This window comes from Pteronotus mesoamericanus, unplaced genomic scaffold (assembly GCF_021234165.1).
Source record: "Pteronotus mesoamericanus isolate MK-2021 breed Mesoamerican mustached bat unplaced genomic scaffold, CSHL_Meso_final contig_246, whole genome shotgun sequence".
Classification (NCBI taxonomy): domain Eukaryota; kingdom Metazoa; phylum Chordata; class Mammalia; order Chiroptera; family Mormoopidae; genus Pteronotus; species Pteronotus mesoamericanus.
This window is the reverse complement of record NW_026555104.1, coordinates 12,461,988-12,484,206: the sequence shown is the minus strand read 5'-3', so window position 1 is coordinate 12,484,206 and position 22,219 is coordinate 12,461,988. Positions and strand designations below refer to the sequence as shown.

The following is a 22,219-nucleotide window of genomic DNA, read 5'->3' as shown; positions in this document are numbered from 1 at the left end:
TTATCTCTATGTTGCTTTATAATTTTTTAAATTTTTTATTTTTTTAAAGATTTTATTTATTTATTTTTAGAGAGATGGGAAGGGAGGGAGAAAGAGAGGGAGAGAAACATCAGTGTGTGGTTGCCTCTCATGCACCCCCATCTGGGGACCTGGCCCACAACCCAAGCATGTGCCCTGAGTGGGAATCCAACAGGTGACTCTGGTTTGCAAGCTGGCACTCAATCCACTGAGCCACACCAGCCAGGGTGGTGAGTTGTTTTATAAATAAAATTCGGTTCTGCTACATTCCTGCCACCAACAATACCCATCAAACACCGCCAACCAATTGGTAACCAACTCCTCAGCACACCTCCTTGACCTCATGGTCATCACGTGGTATGGTCCTTTTCTTTTCTAGTCCAGAACATAGGCTCAGCCACCAGTGTCTTGTACCAGACTTTTACAAAATACAAATGAGATCATGGCCCTCCCTGCTTAAAAACTTTCACTGTCCACCAAATAAAGAACAAATTCTTTAGCAAGAATCTATAATATGGATGCCAACCTGCCTACCTAGGCAGGCTTTCACTCTCCATCTTCTCCCAAAACACTACAGTGTTCTCTCTCTTCTATTCCCTCTTCCTCTCTTGGTGGTAAGAGCCTACCCATTGTTTTAAAATCAGATTAAAATCTAATTCTTCTATGACCCCTATTCTCAGCCCCTGAAGGTTCAGATTATCAGTTCCTCTTCTAAGATCTGCTATGCCTTATGCAGCAAACACCAGTACAGCAGTTTTGTTATGGCCATGCTATACTGAAATTTTATATTAGCATGCCTTCTCTACACAGAAATGGTAAACTCTGTGAGAGCAGAGAGTGTGTATGGCTTATCTTTGTGCCTTCAGTTCTCCAGCACAGGACCTAGGATTCAGAAGGTGCATAATAAGGGTCTATTAGGTAAATGAGGGTAAGAATAAAGGAAAGGGAAAAAAGAGGTCAACGTTGGATTATCATGAGGGGAGGAGGAGGAGACACTGCCCCCATCTCTCCTCCCCCTTCTCTCCTCCCCCTTCTCTCCTCCCCCTTCTCTCCTCCCCCATCCACTGAGAGCAAGTCTGTCTGCTCCTTCCAAGCTTCCTTCTTTCTGGCAGCTCATAAAACCATTTGTCTGCTGTCTTAGCTGCTTTCCGTCCTCAGTGGGACATAGCAATCAGCCATCTCTAAGTGTGAAGGCGTTAGGAGGGACGAGACCAAGGGTGGTGACTTCCCTCGTGTTCTGCCAAGCTCTGCTCCGACATTTCTGAATAGCTCTTCGGCATTTCCCTGGAAGATGGCACCCTGGGCACATGGTGCAATCTCCCCTTCCTGCCCCAGAGCCTTAAAAATAATAAAAGGAGCTTAATATCCAGAACCATATTTGAAAATGTGGTAGACTAGAAATTCTGAGTCTTGTGGCAGTTTGTTATAAGGACATAGACAACTGGAACAGTTTCCCTCACAAATGCAGATAACTGAGAGCTATCCCAATACACGGCTCGCCCGCTGCCACGCTGATAATGGCCGGCCAGTAAACGTCCGACACAGCTGCTTTAGAAGACATGGTCAGGAGCTGGTAAGGCTATAGTAGACGGGATGTCCGCATCACACAGAGTTAAATCAGATCATAGCTAAGGTTCCTTCTTATAATAAGATTCTATAATGAATATGCTGAGCAAAGTGCTTCAGCACTTCCTGGTACCATCTTTTCTTAAAAGGGAAGATCACTTTCTTCAATGACATTTTACCTTTCAGAAAGCTGCCGGATCTGTGGAATACCCATGTACTTGTGGAAGTGCTCCAGGACATTCATTACACCCTGAAGAAGGTTAGCAACTTCTCCATACTGTCTTCGCCTGGTCATGGCTCTGCAAGGAAGTAAGAAGTTGATAACTCTAGAAAAACACTAAGGACATGAGACACAGATGTGGAACAACCTACTCTGAGGTCTAAAACAGACATCAACTTGATTTAATAAGCATTTACTGAGCACTGAAAGAGTATGGTGCTGTGCAGTGGAGGTGGGGCAGCATAAGACCTGGTCCAGATCTTCAAAGTGATAACATTTAGTCAGGGAGAGAACCAAATACACAGATAACTAATACCAAATAGGACGAACTGAGTTCTAAACAGAAATCCTAGTTATGTGCTATGGGGTAGGGGTACAAAAGACTATGTGAATAATGGATTCTTACTGGGTGAGGGAGGGGAAATGTGGGAAGACTATGAATTTGGGATTTGGGTTGGGTATTACGGGATTAGCAGGCTTTTGACAGAAAACACGGGTAAGGATGTTACCATTTGAGGATTACAGTTTACGGGCAAACCAAACACGTCTTCCCAGGATACAACAAAGGGCACTTAATGTGCATTTAAATGTTAATGCAAATCTGTAGGCTTTAAGTCAGTGTTAAGCAACTCTGTGTCAAGTATGTCTACTTTCCCTATTGTAAAGGTTAATGAAGCATAAAAAAAGGATGTTGATAAAATCAACAGTTACACACAGCAAGGAAGGACAAACTATTGGACTGAAATCTTTCCTTTACGACTTCCCTTAAGAGGCACTTAAAAGGATAGGATCAAGTTCAAGCCAAGATGTGATGTTGTTACTATTGCCGGGTCAGAGGGTTTATGGAAAGCTGAGCATCTGGGGGAAGGGACAAGGCCAACTGCTCCTCCTTCCAGTCTCCCACTGGCCTCTGATCTCTCTGATCACCACTCACAGGAGAATCAACCAGGGTTGGCTGAAATTCACAAGACGCTTGGGAAAGACCAAGAAGGAGTCTGATCCCTCCCCCACCTCCAGCTTTGGATACTGAATCTAAATTTCTGTGAAGACGCTATTCTCTGTCCCCACGTGAGGTTGCACCGAGGCTGGGGCAGGGGAAATGCTCAGCCCGAGACAGGCCACGGAAGAGAACAGACATGTCAGAATCTTGCTCATAAAGGAGGCCCTTACACTGTTTCTCTGTGGTAAATAACCAGCTCTTCCTTTTAATACTATTTCTAATGTCCTCATGCATCATTCTCTACAGCTCCTGTATAAACCAAACAGGAAGCTACTGCATTTGAAGAAGGGAGCTGAATGATAAATCAGAGATCTGTTTCCATATGATACATTCAACGACAGTGCGAGTCAGCCCAACACAAGCAGGAAAATTTGCCAAGGCCAAGACTGTAGGGAGGGATTATGGACCTGAATCACCTTGTGGGCCTCAGGGGAGATTTACCACATGGAAATGATCCGTATTCTTGCAGTTATTCTCCACATGCTTTCTGGGTCCCCTTCAGATTCACTTGCATCTCACTTTAAAAGTGTCAGGCTGTTGGTTAGGTTTTGAACACCAGAGGGCATAAGGCAAATCTGGTGCCTGAACATTTGAAACAGATTTGCAGAAAGTGGGGCAGGATGACGAGATTTTCCTGGCTGAGAAGTAAATAAACCTATGATGCCCTTTTCTATATGTGACACATTCATTTCCTGTGGACCCAAAAGAGAAAGTGGACACCGCTTACTCGAGGGAATCGACGCCACCTGCCAACATGTGCAGGTGGTTCAGCGTTGTAATTGAGGTGGTCAGGTGGCGTTTGGCATGATCTAACTGCTTAATATCACGGGTGATTTCTTTAACCTAAATATAGAAAACAAAAGAGAAAAAGGAGGAAGGTTAATAAAGATGTAAACCATTTGCCAGTAGCTTTACAAGAAAATAATGCAAATGAAACAAGGAAAAAAACCCTCGGGTTACAGCTGAAACAAATACAAAATAATATTGAATGTAAACTATAATTGAAAAATAAAATTTAAAAAACCCCTGCAGGTTAGCCCTTGGACAAAACATAGGCTTTCTCACAATACATAATGAAAACAATTCCCAATCAGCCCATTTAAATTTAATTTGGCATTTCTTCAACGAACTTTACCCAGGGTTATAAAATCCTCACTGTGAAAATGGAATGAATTTATTTTGCGCCCCAAACAGAGTGATCCAAATAGAAATTTAGTATGGCGTATACAGGGCCCAGGAGTAAGGACGATGTATCTCCTCTTGAACAAAGTTGGAAAAGTGTGCCTTCTGCCACTGGGACTACTCGGTTCAGGACAAAATAGATGGCACTAGTTTGCTAATTCTATTCAGATAGAATTTATTCATGGAACTAGGATTTACTGTCCATTCTCCAGAAAAGAAAGACTTTCTCTCCAATTTGAAGATTAAAATGTAAACCCCGTAACATAAGCTTAACGTGTAATGTCTTCAGGGAGTGAGAAGGAAATTGAGGAGTAAAATTCCGACACTGTTGATCCGGCAGGTCCAAGGGGAAGGAACTCTGCATCTGGGAATGCAAGTACAGTGGAGCCTTGGTTCTTGAACTTAATTCATTCCGGAAAACTGTACAAGTAATTTTTTTGAAAACTGAATTTCCTATTTGTTGCCTGAAAGACGCATGACTGATCATACAGGTATCAGCATGAAAAAGTTGTCGGGGAGAGAATAGAGGCCCTAAGTTTTGTTAGACAACCAAGACTTTTTTTTTTTTTTTTTTTTTTGTGAACAACTTGGTCAAGAACCAAACTGTTCAAGAATCAAGCTGTTTGAGAACTGAAGTTCAACTGTGTATTTCATTCACTAGAAAGGTACACTCAATAATGAATTGGGAACCATTCTCCAGCTTGACCAACACCTAGGTGAAATCTTCTACTAACTGCTGGAGTCTGTTTTGACCTAGAAAATCTGAAGAACAACTTGCTTTCCCAGGCTCTTTTAATACCTGGAAGGAAGGGAATACCCTGATACCATGCACAAATAACGGTCACTGGAAAGATCTATCTCCCATTAAAAGTAAAAAACCTAGTAGTGAGTTAAGTTCATGTGACCTGTATTTTCAGTTGGCTCACCCAGCTCAGTTATACACCCACAAACCTGCAAGGTTTTTGGAACCAAAAAAAGTAGGGGGAAAAAAATGAAAGTAATAACAGCTTCCATTCATTGAGCAACTAACACAAGCCGAGCGCTGTGCTCAATGTCCTTCATACATTTAGTTCTTATAACCCTTTGAGCTAGATGCTATTATTCTTATTTGCAGTTGAAGAAACTAGAATTCAGAGACATTACATTATGCAGTCAGAATCCGAGCCCAGGAGCTGGCATTTCACAGTGCCTCCCACAGAGCGGAGTGGGTGAGGCTGGATTCTTGGTCAGCAGCGGGGCCTTCGCAGTACGGCCCCGGAGGACATGGATTTGTAGAGGGAGAACTTAATCAAAACCATAAGCATGTATCATGGGCAGGACACATCCGCCTCCCAGACCCAGGGCCGGTTTTCATGTGATACCAAGTTACATATTGTGTATCTTAATAATGGCTTACATTCGCCGAGCAACTAACACAAGCCTAGCACTATGTGTAATATAAAATACATGATATAAACAAATGCTAGAGAAAGGAATCCAAAATGGCTATGGAACTATTTTGGGGAAAGAGGGAAACTTTTCCTATGTAAACACAGGGCTGCAAATGTGGGGCAGCAGGGAATGTGAGTCACTGCATCTCTAGCAGCTCCTCCTCCTGCATTGGTCCAGAATGTACTCAGAGGGCTTGTTTTAGAGACGTGGGTGCTGTGGTTGGCAGCAAATGGGAGTAAAAGTCTATTAATGAGTATAGGTCATTATGATGATGAGATGCAAACATCCTCTTCTGGTACAAAAAGGAAGAAACTTAAACTCACCATTTGCTCTGATTTTTCTGCTTTGTCTTTGATATCTTTGATTTTGCCGAAGAGTTGCTGAATCGCTTTTTGGGCCTCCTCAAGTGCCTAGAATAAGAGAAATAGATGAAAAACCAGACAGCACCAGTCCCTACACTGTAATCAAGTCCAGCTTCAGAAGAAAATTAATAAAGTTCTCTTGATTCATTGCACTTATGCTGACAATTTTACTGGACCAAAGTAGTAGAGACAGAGTCCAGCATTTGGATACAGGCAAATACTCAGGATTCTTGCCAATATGCACCATAAAGTTTTAATTTAAAAGCTAAACTATTTCCCTCTAGCTCAGCGATTACCACACGTATTGATGACAACAAATAAACAGGACATGCACATCTGTGCATGTGTGTGCATGTGCACACATATGTGCGCCGTAACCTTCACAGCCTGTAGAGAGTCAGAGGCGACTCTACGTTGGGGGTGGGGAAGCTCTGAACTTTGGAAGTTCCAGGAGACTTGGCCTTCAAAAAAAATCACCGCTGCCCATGGGGACTCCAGAGCTGCAGCAAGCCTTAAAGATATTTATAGCGCCCCACTTGGAAACCAATGAAATTAAGTTAGAAAGGGACACTTAAAACTAATGCAGAGCCAAGTGTTCCCACTGAAATAAAAACCTACAAAGATGAATGCCACGCATTAAAAGTATTATGGCCCACAGTAGCTTCTGTGAGCAGGGGAAGCAATACTCGGGGATTTGTGAGGGTGCAAAAGCCACACACGTGTAGAACATATGTACTTATAAAAGATGCAGCAGCCAAAAGAAGAACTCATGCTTCATTTCATCAAAAGCACTTTGTTTATTTTGGACTTAAGAGTGGCCCGTCCTAATTGGGCCTCACTAGTCCTTTATAAATGTAATGACAAGGCCAACATAACCCGAGAGCTGTGTGTGGCCATGTTAGCGAGCACGAAAAAGCAGCCAGCGTCCCTGAGAAGGGCACCTCACAGAGGGGAGAGGAAAGCAAAGCTGAGGTGAAGAATTTCATCTCAGAGAGAAAAACAAGAGAGACAAAAGCCCTGATAGAATTATCTGAACCTCTGAATTCAGCTATACCTAACGGAGGAGCTACCGCTAGACTATGAACTCATACATTTTATTTTTTGCTAAAAATCCTCAAATAGCAAACCTAAGTTGGCTTCCTCTGCAGAAAATTCCTTCCCTGTTAGAGACAGGGATTACATCTCACTCTTCCTCCCAGGTTTCCCAAGCGGCTCACTTTTGCCATTGGGAAGCCTTTCTTCTGAGCTCCTTGCCCTGTGTGTAGCTCAACTCCAAACACGGTTTTCTTTGGATCTTCTTCCACGCCCCCCCCGGGGTTTACAGGAGTTTCGCGTGTGAGGACAGGATGCTAAGCTGGTGCACAGGACTATGTTATGGCTTCTGTAGTGAAGGTCCAGAAGCTCCTCTGAGAAATCATCCCTTCGCTCATTTGTTGCCAAGTCTGAAGTGACACTTTTCCAGCAGCTGTTCTACCACCTCACTCAGCAACTGTTTCCACTCAGCTCCCTGCCATCCTCTCTTTCTCAGCCCAGGACTCAGCGCCCCTGAAACAGCTGTGGCCTCATGAGAAGCCCACCATTCTCCAGCCGAGAGGCAGGGGTCTTAGGCCTGCCTCTGCCATCACTTCCTAACTGTGCTTCCCCGGGCATCAGTTTCCTTGTCTGAAAAGCGATGACAGAGTTCTTGGGAAGATTTAATGACATCGTACGTGTAAAAAGCTGCGTGAATATGAAGTTTATTTCCAGGACTTACAACCAATCTAAGCAAATACATGTATGCATATACGTATAGATATATAGACACATATGTAATGTTCTCCTCTGACAATTTTCCCTCTCACACACAACCTCCAGACACCCCTACTCTCTGACCCATCCTATTTTTAGCTACTCCCTGAGTGAATCCATGCCCACCGCCTCCCCTTCCCCACCCTTCCTCAACAGCGCTGATCATCAGGGAAATACAAATCAAAACTACGATGACTTATCACCTCCCACCTGGCAGATGGGCTATTATCAAAAAGACAATAGTAAGTGACGTGAAGAACAGGGAGCCCTACTGCACTGTTGATGGGATTGTAAATTGATGCAGCCAGTATGGAAAATAGTATGGAGAGTCCTCAAAAAATTAAAAATAGAACTACCACATGACCCAGTAATTCCATTTTTGGATATCTATCCAAAAAAACCCAAACCACTAATTTGAAAAGATACATACACCACTACATTCCCTGGAGCATTATTTATAATAGTCAAGACATGGAAGCAACCTGAGTGTCCATCAATAGATGAGTGGATAACGAAGGTGTGGTACATATATACAATGGACTATTACTCAGCCATAACAATGAACGAAACGTTGCCATTTGAGATAACATGGATGGATCTAGAGGGTATTATGTCAAGTGAAATAAGTCAGACAGAAAAAGACAAATACTGTATGATTTCATTTATATGCAGAACCTAAAAAACAAAATAAACAAACATACAAAACAGAAATAGGTTCATTGAAACAGAACAGACTGATGGTTGCCATGGGGGGCAGAGGGCAGTAGATGAAGGAAATTAATACAAACTGCCAGTTATAAAATAAATCATGATGATGTAATGTACAACATAGGGAATATAGTCAGTAATAATAACTACATATAGCGATGGATGGTTACTAAACCTACAGTGATCACTTCACAAAGTACCTATTAATAAATGTCTAATCACTATGCTGCGCACCTGAAATGAATATAATGTTGTATGTCAACTGCAATTAAAAATAAATTTTAAAATTTATCTTGCATGTTTGTAATATTCACCTCCTCAAAACCAGGATACAAAATTCTTTTGAGCATTTCCAAATGCTATACCACCCAATCTTAGCTTTTGTAAGATTATGACAAGCCAAAATCAAGTTCTAACAAAATAAAAATGATAAGGAATAAATGATCAGATGTCTAGTTATAACCAAAAAGAGTGAATCTTCAAAATAAAATGCTCAACATAGGTACCGATTGTGTGGAAATCTCTGTTGCCTCCCATGGCCTAGTTCAAGTACCATTTCTTCTCCATCCTTTCCCCTGACTTCCTCTTCCCTTCCAACATCCTCTCCCATAAACATACATGAAGTACAGCAGAACCCATTCATTTATCATATGTGTGTCCATGGTCCTTTATGTATACTTAACATTTGTAACAATTTTTTGTGGGCCTATCTTTTGGTTGGATTATGCAATCCAAGAGGGCAGGGACATGTCTCACTCACTGTGAGTCCCCGATACCTAGGCAGTTCTCAGAATAATACAGTAGGTGTTCAATACATGTTTGTTAAGTGACTTTGCAACCAACCATGGTGTACACACACACACACACACACACACACACACACACTCTTGGGGTCTGGCCATAGTAGTTATGACTGTTCCAGCATTTCAACTGCAGACCTTTTAAGCTACGTAATTCAGTTTTGCAATCTTCACATATTAAACAAATGCTGGGTTAATTAACCTAGGAAATTAGGGGGAAAATTTTTTTTAAAAGAGTTTATTTATTTAGTTTTAGAGAGAGGGGAAAGGAAAGAGAAAGAGAAGGAGAGAAACATCAATGTGCGGCTGCCTCTTGTGTGTCCCCTACTGGGGACCTGGCCAGCAACCCAGGCATGTGCCCTGACTGGGAATCAAACCGGTGACCCTTTGGTTCTCAGGCCAGCACTCAATCCACCGAGCCACACTGGTCAGGGCAGAAAAAAGTTTTTAATTTGCTACACCATCAAATTTTAGGAAGGAGCTATAATAGTAAATTATTATAAATTAATATGTATTTTTTCAGAAGAACTTCATCACCTCAAAAGCCCTCTTCATTAAAAAAAGACACTTTTCAATGACAGTACTGTAATAAACTATATTTGAGATTATTTGAGATATTTCAGATTTTTTTAAACATTAGATTATAAATTTTCTTTCTGGGATAACTGCAAAATCATTTTTTCTTTTGGCTATGTTCCTCAAAGACTAGGACCAATTTTAATATCTACTTTATTCAATGAATCAACAATTCATGCTCCCAAGAAGTTTATAATCTAGTAAGGCAAAGAGCTAGTGGGCTAACAAACCATAGGAACATTGAGCTATGACAAAGCTTTGTACAGAGTGCTGTGGGATCCCAGAAGGACCATCATCAATACTGGCTCGTTTTTTTGGTAGGAAGAGAGAGGAAGGAAGGGAGGAGGTTCAAGGAGTCTTCCAAAAGGAGGTTACAACTTTGCAACTTATTTGGGCCATAGTGTGTTAAAATAAGTTATAAGAGGAGCATGTACTAAATAAAATGCTATCTTTTAAAACTGTTCTCTACCATAAACAAATTCTCACTTTCCAGCAACACACACCTGTAACTGGAGACTCTGTCTCTGAACTGTTACTCTGTATTCCTGCGGTAGTTATAGTCCCAACCACATTAGTCACTATTTCATTAATTTCTTCCTTCAATCACGGAACAAATATTTGTTGAATATCTTCCACGTGGCCAGGCATTATTCTAGGTCCTGGGCATCTAATGGCAGGCAAGCCAGACAGGGTTCCCGTCTCTGTCCTAAAGGAACTTTCTTTGAGGAGTAGCAGGTGGGAGAATATTGGAAAAACAATAAAGAATTTCAGAGCGTGACAGGCGCAATGAAGGAGTTAACAAGTATGATGAGAACCAGGGAAATGATGGTCATAAAAGGTCTCCTGAGAAAGAGCAAAGGAACTGAGATCTGTAGGAGAGTCGGGATTTGAGATCTGGAGTAAGAGACGCCCAAGTGGAAAGAACAGCAAATAAAAGACCCCGATACCAAAAAGGCCTTGGTGTTTCTGAGGACCAGAAAGTAAGGCAGCAGAGGGCCGGGTGGTGTGGGAGGGGGAAGTGTGAAGAAGTAATTTGAGGAGTAGGCAGGAACCAGAGCATGAAGGGCTTCAAAGGCCTGGGGAAAAAGCATGAATTTCATCCTCAGGGCAATGAGAAGCCACTGAAGGGTTTAAACAAGGATTGGCCGGTGTTTCGCATGTGTAAAAGACCACCCTGGCCACTATGTGGAGAGGGAACCGTATAGAGACAGAGTGAAATCAGGACAGAAAGACCTATTAGGAAACTGTTGTCTAGGTGATAGAAGGTGCAGGTCTAAGCTAGGTGGCCAGTGATCACGGGAAGAAGGGGAGGGACTTGAGATTTATATGAACTATAATCTGCAGGATTCACTGATAGGCTGGAGGTAGATGATGAGGGTGAGGGAAGAATCAGGGGTTACTCTGAGATGTGGGTTTGAAAAGCCAGTTGCAACTTATTTGGGCCATAGCGTATTAAAATAAGTTGTAAGGGGAGCATGTGCTAAATGAAGTGAATTATTCCATTTACTAAGCTAGGAACGACGGGGGGAAGTACAGGTTCAACGGGCAGCTGTGTGTGGCGGCGGCGGGACTGGAAGTCGAGAGCTCCCATTTCAATGCGGTAGGGAGCACAGTCTATCTGAGGTCAAGTGGAGAGACTAAGCTGGACATGTGAGTCTGACGCTTGGAAGAGAGGTGTGGGCTAGAGATATAAATGTAGAAATCATCGGTTTCTAGATGATATTTAAATCTGTAGGACAGGAAGAAAGCATCTAGGAAGAGAGTCTAGACGAAGTGAGATGGGGAGGGAAGAGAGGAGAGAGAAAGCGGCCCAGGGACGAGCCCTCGGGCACTCCAGAGTTCAGAAGTCCGGAAGAAAAGGAGAAGGGAAAGATGCAAGGGAAAACCCACCAGTGACAGGAGGGAAAAACCAGGACTGTGGTGTCACAAAAGCCAAACAAAAGTGTTGGAAGGAGGAGGAAACAGCAAGTATGTCCTATTTTGTTGAAAACGCATGTAAGGTGAGGACAGGGAATTGCTACTGAATTCGACAACGGGGAAGTCGATGGCAGCCTTGGCAAGAGCAGTCTCAGGGGCGCCATGGGGGAGGCAGCGGGCAGTGACGACGCGCCGAAGTTGCAGGCGGAGAGTAAGAGCGGGGCCCAGCAAACAACGGCCCACGGGCCGACCCAGCCTGCCGTTGTTTTTGTAAGTTACTGTTTGCTTGGAACACACCGATCCCATTCTCTTAAGTATTGTCCGTGGCTACTTTCACCCTACAATAGCAGAGGTGAATAGCTGTAAGAAACCACATGGCACTTAAACTCGAAAATATTTACTACCTTGCCTTTAACAGAAAAAGTTGGTATAAACTATTTTCTCAATACGTTTTTGCTGTAAGACAAGACAAATGAGGCAATAGGTGGGGCGAATGGATGAATTTTTGAAGATGAGAGATGTCTGCACATGTCTGTTGTGGAACTGATAAGCAGAAGAAAATGTTCTGGGAGGTGGAGGCGGGTAACAGGATAATTACAGAAAAGAGCTTTAAAAAAATAATGTCCTTGAATTGTTTAGTGTATAAGTATTAGCTCTCTAACAGAGCTATGAGGATCCTTTAGAGTGTGGACCAAAGACATGCATTCATTCCTGTATCCCCACAGTTCAAGGATTCCAGTCCAGTTGCCACAACCACAGGCACAGCTTATACTCCTGTTTCAGTATAATTATTAGTTCCTTCTCACTCTCAAAAGTCGTTCTGACGATAAATCATACTGTCACCTCACCTCTGGCATCTGACCAAAGCTAGAGCACAACTGGAACTGGACAAATACTTGCCAACTGATTGAAAATATCACGGAGCACTTCTCAGAAGAGGAGCAGCGCCGAGGCCACCACTCTGAGTGCTTTCCGAAACTTCAGGCACAACTAGAAGCAGCGGTTCAAAAAACAACATCGCACTCACTGTAACTGTTTCCGACTTGGCTGACATGGAGTCTAAAGCCCATGATGCTGCAAGGGGGTCAGTAAATTCTAAAACCACTGGAGCCTTCCAAAAATGTCAGGTCATGATACAAAAAGCCACTTACAGAGGCCTCTGCAAGCAACAACTCCCCCCCCCACCCCACCCCCGCCAAAGGACTGACCTTTTGGGCACGGTTTTTACAGAATTCAGTGATATTGGTGGTCATGCCATGTTCTAACGACGCTCTCATTGGGATTAGAACCACTGTCTTTTGTCAAACGTCCTAAGACACATGACATTCAGCGAAGAAAGACAAAAAGGGCCAAGCCAAGGTCTGAAGAAGGGCACGATTCCTTCTCAGACAAAGCGTTTCTATCTCTATGCCTCTCGTTCTCAATCTGGCATCCCACCAGAATTATCTCTGCTGAAGGTACCACTTTTTCCTTCCAGCAAACAAATAAGGCTCACACAATCTTACATTTCAGTCCTAAAGAAAGATAAACTGTCTGCCAGATTTTTTTTTTCCCCAGGCTGGAATGCTTTTCCTTGTTATAACAATGTTCTGAAGTCAAGGAAATTTAATATAATTCATTTTCCAGAGTCAAAAAGGTTCTCCTAAAGCAGTCACCCTATCAAGCAAATCCATTCTCAACACACCCTACTATTTGATATCTAATTTCTAGTAATCAACTACATAGGAAGAAGAGCATTTTGTGATTGGAAGAATCTTAAGACCTACAAAAGGTTAAGGTTTTATTTTCTAAAAATACTAAAATACTTTTACTACCTGGCTAATCAGAAAATGTGCTGAAAGAAAGATTCTGGCACTGTCCTTAGACACTCTTTAAAATAAAATGGGGCTCCTTTTCCTTTCCAAGCTGTATGTGGATTAAAAACAGAACTAATCACCCAAAAATGTCTGCTTTCAATCCACCCTTAGTGAAGTTTCCGAATTGAGCGCCGGAGCGTGGCTGCAGCCTGCATTCGAGGGTGTTATGAGAGGCAGTTACTGTATTGGTCTTTAGTCACTCAAATTCTGCCATTGGGAGGTGCAAAGCAACCCACTGAGCTAGCCTAGAAGACTCAGCAGAACCAATTACACCGCCTCTGTATTTCTGCGCATCACTAACGGTACCCATCGTTCATTTTCCTTGCGTCCTGCAGTAGGCCGCTCAGGCTACCGGAGCCACACCAGGTCACATGCGCAGCGGGTAAGCAGCATGGAACCCGGCAGACTCTACTGCTCTCTTCTTTTGTCTTTTTTGTTTTTTATTTTTCAGAACTATTGTCTGCCACCTGTGTAGAGAGAGGGCACCCGAGCCCATGGAAATGCCTTGAGAACTTAACACTCTCTCTGGTTCTTAGTTGCAGCAAATTTTGCAGTGGGCTCTCTCCGAGAACTGTACTGCTTTCGTCCTGCAAGTCCACAGGCAGTCTTTAAAAGATTTTACACTAAGATCCCACTGTTGCCACTGCAGGAAGGAGACAGAAGTGACTGATTTCCAGAACCGGTATGGCTTTATGTTCTTTGAAAAAAAGAAATGCTAATATTCAAGATTACTGAGAAGAAAATTATATTTTCCCACTATTCTGCCATCACTTCTGCTGTCCAACTTTACATCTATCTGCTGGTTCCCTTTCTACCAGCAATTTGGGAAAGTAATGCATTGTATCAGTTAAAAGCAAGGTTTTCAACCAGCAGATTGGGATGTGAATGCTGATTTTGCCCCTTACTGTGCGATCTTTGGCAAGCCACTAAACTTCTAGAAGGCACGGGCTCACCACGTCTAGAACAGGTACAAGAGCAGCCACCTGAAAGGCTTTGTTATGAAAGAATATAGGGCTTGCTAACGAGCACCGTGGAACGGTTTGCCGGGCACCTGTCCTTGCTCCCAGGAACCTTTCTCTCACTGTGTTCTTGCGGAGTCTGTGGTCCCAGAGGCAGGGCAGGCCCAAGCTGGCCAACTGGACTTTTCCTGTGACTTTCTAGAATGAATGGGAAAAGAGTTCATCTCTCTCTGGTGGTGGGAGCCCCAAGATGTGAAATTGAGTTAGATTGAGACAGGTTTCCTCAGTAAGGGGAGGAGGCTGCTCTGCAGGTAGAGAGAATCCTGAGCACTCTTCCAGTCCCGGGCTTCAGTTGTTTGACAAGCCCCGCTGAGACACTGTTCTTTCAGCATCCGACTGTTAACTTCTTCAAGACAAGACACAAGAACCTTCCAAATAATCCCCCCTGTTGCCCAGGGCACTATGATTAGGGATTTTTGTCTTCTGCAACTGAAACAGTCCTGGTGGAGGACTCAGCTCATAAAAGGACTCACTAAATAGCAACTATTAATATCATTCCCAAGTCTCTCAGATGAAATGCCATATTCCACATTAAGAGCCAAAGGCACCAACCCATCTTGTAGAGCTCTGTGAATAAGCTGATTAAGTTCAACATCTGCAGGCAGACACACAAGGCTGGCTCATGGGTTGGGGGGTATGGTCTCTTCAAACCACACTGAAAATGAGACATTCTCCAGAAAAAAAGATTTCAATCTTTTGTTCAATCCTTCAGTACAAAGTGAGTGCCTACTACTTTGTAATGTGGGGCACTACAAAGTAAGTAGTGTGCTAGTTACTGAGAGAAAAAGATCACTAGATGGGGACTTGTCTTTTAAGAGCTTGTAAGGAATACATGTAAGAAACAGATAAAACTATAAGATAAGAACAGTACAGAGAGGAATAAGTAATGAGTGCCAGGATCACTTGGAAAGCAAGGGACTGCTCAAGAGACCAGAAATACTGCCGAGGGCTCCCAGATCTGAGAAGCCCTAACCAACGGCCCCTGTGACATCTACTGAAGGTAGACACTTAGGGGTAAATAGACTCTTTATGGCTTGTTCCTTCTTTTGATACTGCTGGCCACGGTGGTACCTCAGACAGCAGCTGCTATGGAAACAGGGCATCGCCAGCTGGAGCAGAAGTGCTTTAAGAGGACTCAGCAATAGTAACACAGCCCATTCCCCACGATGGTGCCAAACAGTAGCAGAGGCTGCAGGACTCTAAGAGCTGTGGACGACTGCACGCGCATGGCCCCCGCTTCCCTGTGTCCTCAAACACAACAGGTACCTTCTCGGTCTGGTAGTCCTGGTCGAATGCCAGATGGGCGCCCCTCAGATGGGAATCACTGACGTTAATATTAATTCCTCAACTGAAACCCTGAGGATAAAGGGACTTTATTTAAAGCACAGACTTCTTTCCAAGTGTGTGGACCAAAAGAATGTAAAGAGCAAAAGGAGTAATTCTCACCTTATTTGTTAAAATGCTCTGTTCCACCTAAGTTACTTTTATTTATGATTTCTGCAAACCACATCCACTGAAAATGTGAACCAAAGGGTTCATTTTTATGGTTTTTGGGAGACAAGCCAGAAGTTAAAAATCACAAGACGAGGCTGGAACACAAATTCAGCAGTGCCCAAACAAGACTAAACATTTACATTTTAAAGTTCTGCTTATATCTGTTATCACCCATAACTTAAAATATGTTAGCCCTGAAATAGCTGGAAGCGGTGAATGCGTTCATGCACAGCTTCCTTTGATGGAACGTAACCCTTGAGGAGACTGCACTTAAAGCAACAACTCCAAATGGCACAAGGGAAGGAAATGTTGAAGCAAGAGCCTCGGCTGTTTTTGCTAAATAAAAGGTACAGAAAGTCAGTACTTAGGAAACGAGACACATGTAAAGAAACAATTTGTGCAAGTTTAACAAAAGGACTATTTCCCCCAAATAGCTAGGACTTCCCAGCTGCCAAGTTAAATTCTGATCCCCCAAATCTTACTACATTACTTCTCACCTTAGTCACTTAGTAACTCTCATCTATATTATGGATCTTCATTCAGGAGAGAACATGCTTTCCTGGTGACATCTGGATGTCCCTTCACCTGATTTTGCAGACACCGTCTATACCAAAAACGCCAAGGCTAAGGACCCCTGTGGGGTTTCATCTGAGCGATTTCCTCCTCTGGTTTCACTTAATTTTCTGCAGCCTAGTCAGTTTCTTCATAATGCTGAGAGAGATCCAGTAAAATAATATCTGCAACAATTATTTTGTAGAATATTTGATACACATTTATATTGTAACAAAACATTAGCCTTATAGATCAAGGCAAATGACTCAAAATGTATCTTCTGGCAAAGCAACTCAAAATGCATCTTTTCCCTGGCCACATGGCTCAGTTAGTTGGAGCATCATTCAGTGAACTGAAGGGCTGCCAGTTTGATTCCTGGGTTGTGGGCCAGGTCCCCAGTTGGCGTTGTGCGAGAGGCAACCAGTTGATGTTTCTTTCACATATGGCAGTTTCTCTCCATTTCTCTCTCCCTTCCTTCCCCTCTCTCTAAAAAATAAATAAATAAAATCTTTTTTTTTTTAATGTGTCTTTGTTTATAGTGAATCAATCGAGAAAGACATTAGTCTTACAAGAGTACATTCTAGAGATCTGGGTAACTCCGGGGCTGACAACTGTACTGGAACCTGACCACAAGATGCTAGATCAGTCACCAGAAATCTCCGAAGACCAGGATCTCCCAGTAGTCAATGAAAAAAGAAAAACACCCAGTGTAGTACATGGCCTAGCATAAATAATATCATATGAATAATAGTCAGCTATGTGTGCCTACTGCTTCCATATGACTGGGAATAAGACAAGTTCAGAAGTATGACAAGGAGACAAGAGTGAGTAATTAGGTCTCAGGTAAGGTAAAGATTCCTTAATTCACTTCCTCTTCTGATTTATAAAAGACAGTATTTGGATCATCAAATATACTTGTCAGTGTGTATATTTTCAGAAGAAATGTTCCCCTTCTAGTTGGGGGCCATTGCAAGAGAAGTACAAATATATTTTGCCTAACATCCTTATTCTAGGTATTATATATAACACCTAGAGATGAACACAGCATCTGTTAAGAGAGTCCACAATATATCATGGAATCAAAAGTCAGAAATAGTGGCATGTGATCCAATACAATATGAAGGATGGTAAGTGTCCTGTATACTTTAGAGCTTTAATCTACACCGGTGATTTTCAACTGGCATGCTGCAAGAATTTTTAAAATATGCAATACATGACTTCTTAGTCAGGGGCACTGACCTCTTTTCCCTTAGATTGTCAAGTAAAAAAAGCAACAACAGCCAACACAACATCCACCTTGTGTAAATGCCTTGTCTTAAACCATAAATATATGTCATAGAACACAGCTGCATTCTATTGTTCACATCGCATAAGGTTGGGTATGACTGGTTAATTCTTGGTACCAGAAGTCCTTATATGGAAGTAGAGGCAACTAATTTTTAACAAAGCTACTTTGAAGCAAAAAGGGTAGGTATTGTAATTACTATTATTTTGGGGTTTTTTTGGTAAATCAATCAAAATCATACCTATTTTTCATCAGATCACTAAAAAATATATTGTTTGGTATGCTGCAGAATTTTAGTAATTAGTTTATGTATGCCATGAGATGAAAAAGGTTGAAAATCACTGATCTGAACAACTGTAGAATACCAAATCAAACAGGCTAAAAAAAGAAGCATTATCTCTGGTTTTGCAAAATTAATCTTCCAGAGGAGACCTCAGAGTGCAAATTGGAGCAAAGGAAATTTTATAGCTGTGTTACAGGCTACTGAAAACAGAGATTTATAAATGGAAATGTTGACAGAACAACCACAGCACTGAATTCATGCTGTTCAAAATCCTGTATTTCCATGGATGAAAGAGGGAAGAGAGGAAAAAAAAAAAGAGGTCAAGTTCTTACATGAAGGCAGAGTTTCAAATTCCCATCCATTGTTTAAACATATCTGAAGGACTTCTTGTGTCAAGGGCCTGAAACCCAGAAAGCTTTGCCCTGTCAGCAGTAACACTGCAAGTTTTCTAATGTGCAACCTCAGACTAAGGATGGAATTTTCCTTCCAAAATCACTGACCACTAGCAGTCAGAAGCAAGAGTAACCTGGGTAGCAGCCAGAGGAGTTATAGTAGTGACGAATGGCATTTTCCTCTTTAGATGGAGAAACTCTAATTCAAACTTGTGACTGTCTTTAACACAGAAACATGCAGATGGCAAAAGCTATTCCTGACCTTCTTGGCTTCTGAAGAGCACCAATTTATACGGAGATGGCCCAGAAAAATAGTAGACTTTAGTGTTCCTTCTTGGCACACTGCTTTCCTAAAACCATTTTCAATAATCCTGTTGCACACAAGTGGGACTAGATGTGTTTCTAAGGTCAGGAAGGAAACAGTCCAACTGCTGGACTTGCTAATTAAAAGAAATAATAATGGCAGTTTTCTTTTTTGTGGGGGGAGTCAGCATCACTATCTTTAGGTACTTAACACAAAAGACTTGAGACTCTATAGCTAATCTGAAACACATCGTCTGTATGAACTACATGAAGACAAAATAGGAATGTATGCTTGTCTAGTGGAAAATAAATTTATTGAAGTTCAGAACAATATGGAAAAAAATGTTTCCAAAGAGATTAAATATTGAGATAGTTAAAAATTACCATATGATCCAGCAAGTCCATGCCTTGGTATATACTAAAAGGAATGGAAAGCAGGAACTCAAACAGATATTTATATGTCAATGTTCATTACAGCATTGTTCACAATAGCCAAAAAGGTGGAAATAACCCAAGTGTCCCTGAACAGGTGAATGCATAAACAAAACACGGTATTTACATACAATGGAGTATTATTCGGTCATCAAAAAAGAAATGGAGTTTTTTAATATGAAAAAAAAAACCCCTCCCAGATAAAAAGGCCAGAATTCAACAATCCATTAAAAGGACAATATACAATGACCCAACAGGTACTTGAGGGTTAAATTTTTTTGAAAAACCTTAAGCTAATCAACAAAATGTGAAAGCCATATGATCGTATTAGTAGAAGCTGAAAAGGCATGTGACAAAATTCAACATCTATCTCCTGGCCAACGGGGTTAGTGAACCAAGGTGATGAGGACAACTCCCAAACAGCCAACGAGTCTGGAAACAAAGAAACATCCCACTCAGTGTCAGCTCTAGGAGGCGGCGGCCTCTGCTATGTTTACTGCATTCTCCCCAAAGCCTAGAGTGGTGCCCAGGCTGCAGAAGGCACTCATTAAATATTTATTAAATGAGTGAATGAACAGATTTGCTAACTAGAGTCACTGTCATTAAAATCAAGAAGAAATTGCTTGTGATCTTTACTTACTTAACACTGAAATACTATTCAGAAAGAGTATTTCTAAAACTTTTAATCTCAGGATCCCTTTATACTCTTGAAAATTGAGGGCCCCAAAGGGATTTTATTTATGTGGGTTTATACCATATTGGAAATTAAAACTGAGAAGTTTAAAAATATTTAATTATTAATCCATTTTAAAACAACAATAAGAAACCCACCACATATTAACATAAATAACATGTTTATATGGAAAATAACTACATTTTCCCCAAACAAATTCCTTGAAAAGAGTGGCCCTGTTTCTGTGTCTTTGCAAATATCTTTAGTATCTTCTTTATTAGATACCAGCTAGACTCTCACATATGCTTCTGCATAGAATCTGTTGTAATACGTTGTTTTGGTTGAAAAATAAGATGAAAATCTGACTTCACACAGATACTGAGTGGGGCAAAAGTAGGTTTGCAGTTATTTGTACAGAAAACAATACAATAATTAATAAATAATACAAGAAACTTGACGTACAATTGCATACCTACTTTTGCCCCACCCTATATGTAGTTAGAAAAGAAATACTTGAATACATTTTTCAGGCACTTGCTGATAATCCTTTCTGAAACTGCTCCAAAAGGTGAAAAGTGGTAGATTCTTAAACATTAGCAATATGGCATGTGAAATAGAGAATCTGAAATCTTATTAATGAACTTGTACTCTGCTATATTAAAATCCACTGCCTAGGATGCAGAAAGCTGGAAAGAGTGTAGCTCTGACATTAACAATGAAAAAATAAATAAGTAAACTGCAAAACCACAACTTTTCTTGAACCCATCAGGAGCTGAAGGCAACTAAGTATCCTGAGGTTGAAGGAGGGGCAGCCCCCTCAAGGAGAGAGGGAACACGAAAGGATGTCTCCTATGGGACAGAATGTAAGATGAAGACAGGGATGCTATACAGCAGGCAAGAAGGGATCAGTTAGGAACGCTAACAGGCTACTCACGGCCAAGCGCGGGGTTAGTGCAGCAGTAGGGAACCTCTGAGAGCTGCACACTCGGGGCAGTTCGCACCCATTCTCGGGTTCTTTGCCAAGACCTCTGCTGCGTGCTCATGAGAAAAACTGCAGGCAGATGTGGAGGAGACTCATGGGCACTGCAAGAAAAGCATGAAGCCTTGATAACCCTCACCCTTGCTCAAACCCGCCTCTCGAAAGTCTTAAACCGGTGAGCCCTGGACCAGGTGGCTCAGGTGGTTGGAGCGCTGCCCCATACATCAAAAGGTTCGCTCTGCACATGGGAGACAACCGGTCGATGCTTCTCTCTGTCTCTCTCTCTTTTCCCTTCCTCTCTCTCTCTCAAATCCATAAACATATCCGCAGGCGAGGACTTTTGTAAAAAGGCCTTAAACCTCTGAGTGTGGCGCAGCCCTGGCAAGTGTCTAAAGGACAGGACAAAAGAACAGAGCTTTTCACTGCCTCAGTTGCAACAGCAGATACTTTGGACACAGGGAAGCTGCGCGGCGCTTTTCATTCAGAGAACAGCACACTGCGGACAGTAAGGAGGCTTTCAGATCAAGAAAACCTACAGTTGCTTTAAAGCAGGGCAGTACGGATGGAGAGGAGTGGAGATGAAGGAAAAGCCACAGGAATGCGACAAATGCATGGATGCGTAGAATTAGGACCACTGATCTTCCAGTGGGTTACACTGGCGGCGGCGGCGGTGGCAGCAGCAGCAGTATTAGTGCCATAACTAAGCACAACTGAGCCTGACATTGTGCCGAGTGTTTTTAAACAAACACTAACCCCCACCACCCTGAAGCAGGCATTGTCTCCGTGTCCCAGGTGAAGGGCCTGAGGATCAGAGAAGTTAAGTAACTTGTCCCAGGTCACAGAGAGAGAGTGTGGCAGAGTCAAAATTTAAATTCAAAGCTCAAGTTTCACTTTACTGGGCTGCCATCCAACATTACATTAGTGACAATGTCCAATGACCCCAATCCTTAGAGATTCAAATAAAATGCTCAGTCTTATACACAAAGGAGAGAGAAGACAGCTGTTTGGATTCCTTATAGGTGATCTAAAAAGAAGAGATTTAGAGGACAGGTGGCAAAGGACTCCAACATGCAACAGACATGTCACTCTGCCAAAAATTTCTTAAGGCTCATGTGCAATTAGCAGGATGAAGCATGGTGATAAGACTGTACCTAGTCACTAACAGTGCTAAATAATGGGCATTCTAGAAAGTCCTTGCCTTGGCTATAGTCAATAGTGCACTAGTACTCTAGGCAAAGCTGAACATTCGCTTGGATTCCGCCTGTCCTATAAGGGCACGCCACCCTTGACCTCTGGCCTGAATGTAGGAACCCCGGTTAGGGAGCATGGAGAGCCACTGTCTGCACCAGGGACCTGTGCCCGTACAAGAGGCTGACCTACAAC

The 22,219-nt window shown here is 42.2% G+C and overlaps 1 protein-coding gene across 2 annotated transcripts in view; it reads right to left on the bottom strand.

The window, feature by feature from the left end:
- Nucleotides 1-22,219, bottom strand: part of VPS53 (VPS53 subunit of GARP complex) — a 128,570-nt gene that overhangs the window by 87,355 nt on the left and 18,996 nt on the right. For both annotated transcript variants that reach the window (XM_054573284.1, XM_054573285.1), the window contains exons 5-7: nt 5,741-5,827; nt 3,532-3,647; nt 1,764-1,883 (exon numbers count right to left, since the gene is read on the bottom strand). In XM_054573284.1, coding sequence (XP_054429259.1) covers nt 1,764-1,883; nt 3,532-3,647; nt 5,741-5,827 — 323 coding nt within the window. The remainder of the gene's footprint in view (nt 1-1,763; nt 1,884-3,531; nt 3,648-5,740; nt 5,828-22,219) is intronic.